General features: G+C 40.5%; 1 protein-coding gene across 1 annotated transcript in view; it reads left to right on the top strand.

The window, feature by feature from the left end:
- LOC103523837 (vitellogenin-like) overlaps positions 1-965 on the top strand; it is a 17,386-nt gene that overhangs the window by 9,965 nt on the left and 6,456 nt on the right. Inside the window, exons 5-7 of the mRNA XM_017449335.1 lie at positions 34-286; positions 436-730; positions 878-946. Of these exons, the coding sequence (XP_017304824.1) occupies positions 34-286; positions 436-730; positions 878-946 (617 nt within the window). The remainder of the gene's footprint in view (positions 1-33; positions 287-435; positions 731-877; positions 947-965) is intronic.

Genomic DNA, 965 nt, shown 5'->3' with positions numbered 1-965 from the left:
CCAAATATAATTATTTCATTTTTATCATTTTAGCCCTCAAGGCCGTTGCCGCTCAACTCCAAAACGGACAAAACTTCAACTACACCAAATTGTACAACAGCTTTGTTATCAACGTTGGCTTCCCCACCGCTATGGGTCTTCCCTTCCAATTCTCTTACAAAAAGACCAACTTGGTTTCCGTTGGAGGAGAAATGAAACTCAAGACTCACCCCAGCTTAGTCGAAGGAAATGACCGTCAAGTTGCTGTACCCAACACTGCCAACGTCACTGTTGAAGCTCAACTGTTGTAAGTATAAACTAATCAATGGAAATTGCTTGAAACAGATCTTTTTTCTGAACATCTCATGATTATTATAGTACTGTAACTTTTGAATTTCAATACATATTTGTCTCTCAAGGTAACTAAGCTTCATGAAATGTGACCCATTTTTACAGGTACGCCGGTAAGGGACAATCAAAGATCAGTTTCATCACCCCCAACAACCAACAACGTTACATTGCTGGAAACAACAAATACTTCCAAGTCAACATTCCCATCAAGGCTGCCGCTGACTTAGATTTACAAAACAATCAAGTTGCCTTCAAGGTCGAACCTTTGAACAAGAACAAGGAAGAGAAAATCTTCATCGCCACCCAACACCCATACACCACCATCCAAAACATCCTCAACTTGACCCCAGCTGAAAAATCACAAAACACCAAGGACATCAGCGTCAGAAAAACTAGAGAGGTAAGTGAAAGCCATCATCAGCATAAGTGTTAAATCAAGAGCGATATAAGTGAGGACTATTCGAATTAGGGTGTAAATTCGGGACATAAACCACCACAATTGTGAGGCATGAAATTAATTACAATGTTTCTTCAATTTTACTTCCAGTGGACCCAAACTTACGGAGAATCCAGCACTGGAGTTGCCATGAAAGTTCACTACAACGGTGAAGACAAAGCTGCTGACCTCTCATCCT

This window comes from Diaphorina citri, unplaced genomic scaffold (assembly GCF_000475195.1).
Source record: "Diaphorina citri unplaced genomic scaffold, Diaci psyllid genome assembly version 1.1 scaffold45441, whole genome shotgun sequence".
In the NCBI taxonomy this organism is placed as follows: Eukaryota; Metazoa; Arthropoda; class Insecta; order Hemiptera; family Psyllidae; genus Diaphorina; species Diaphorina citri.
The sequence above is the reverse complement of the archived record's forward strand: the minus strand, read 5'-3'. Positions and strand labels throughout refer to the sequence as shown.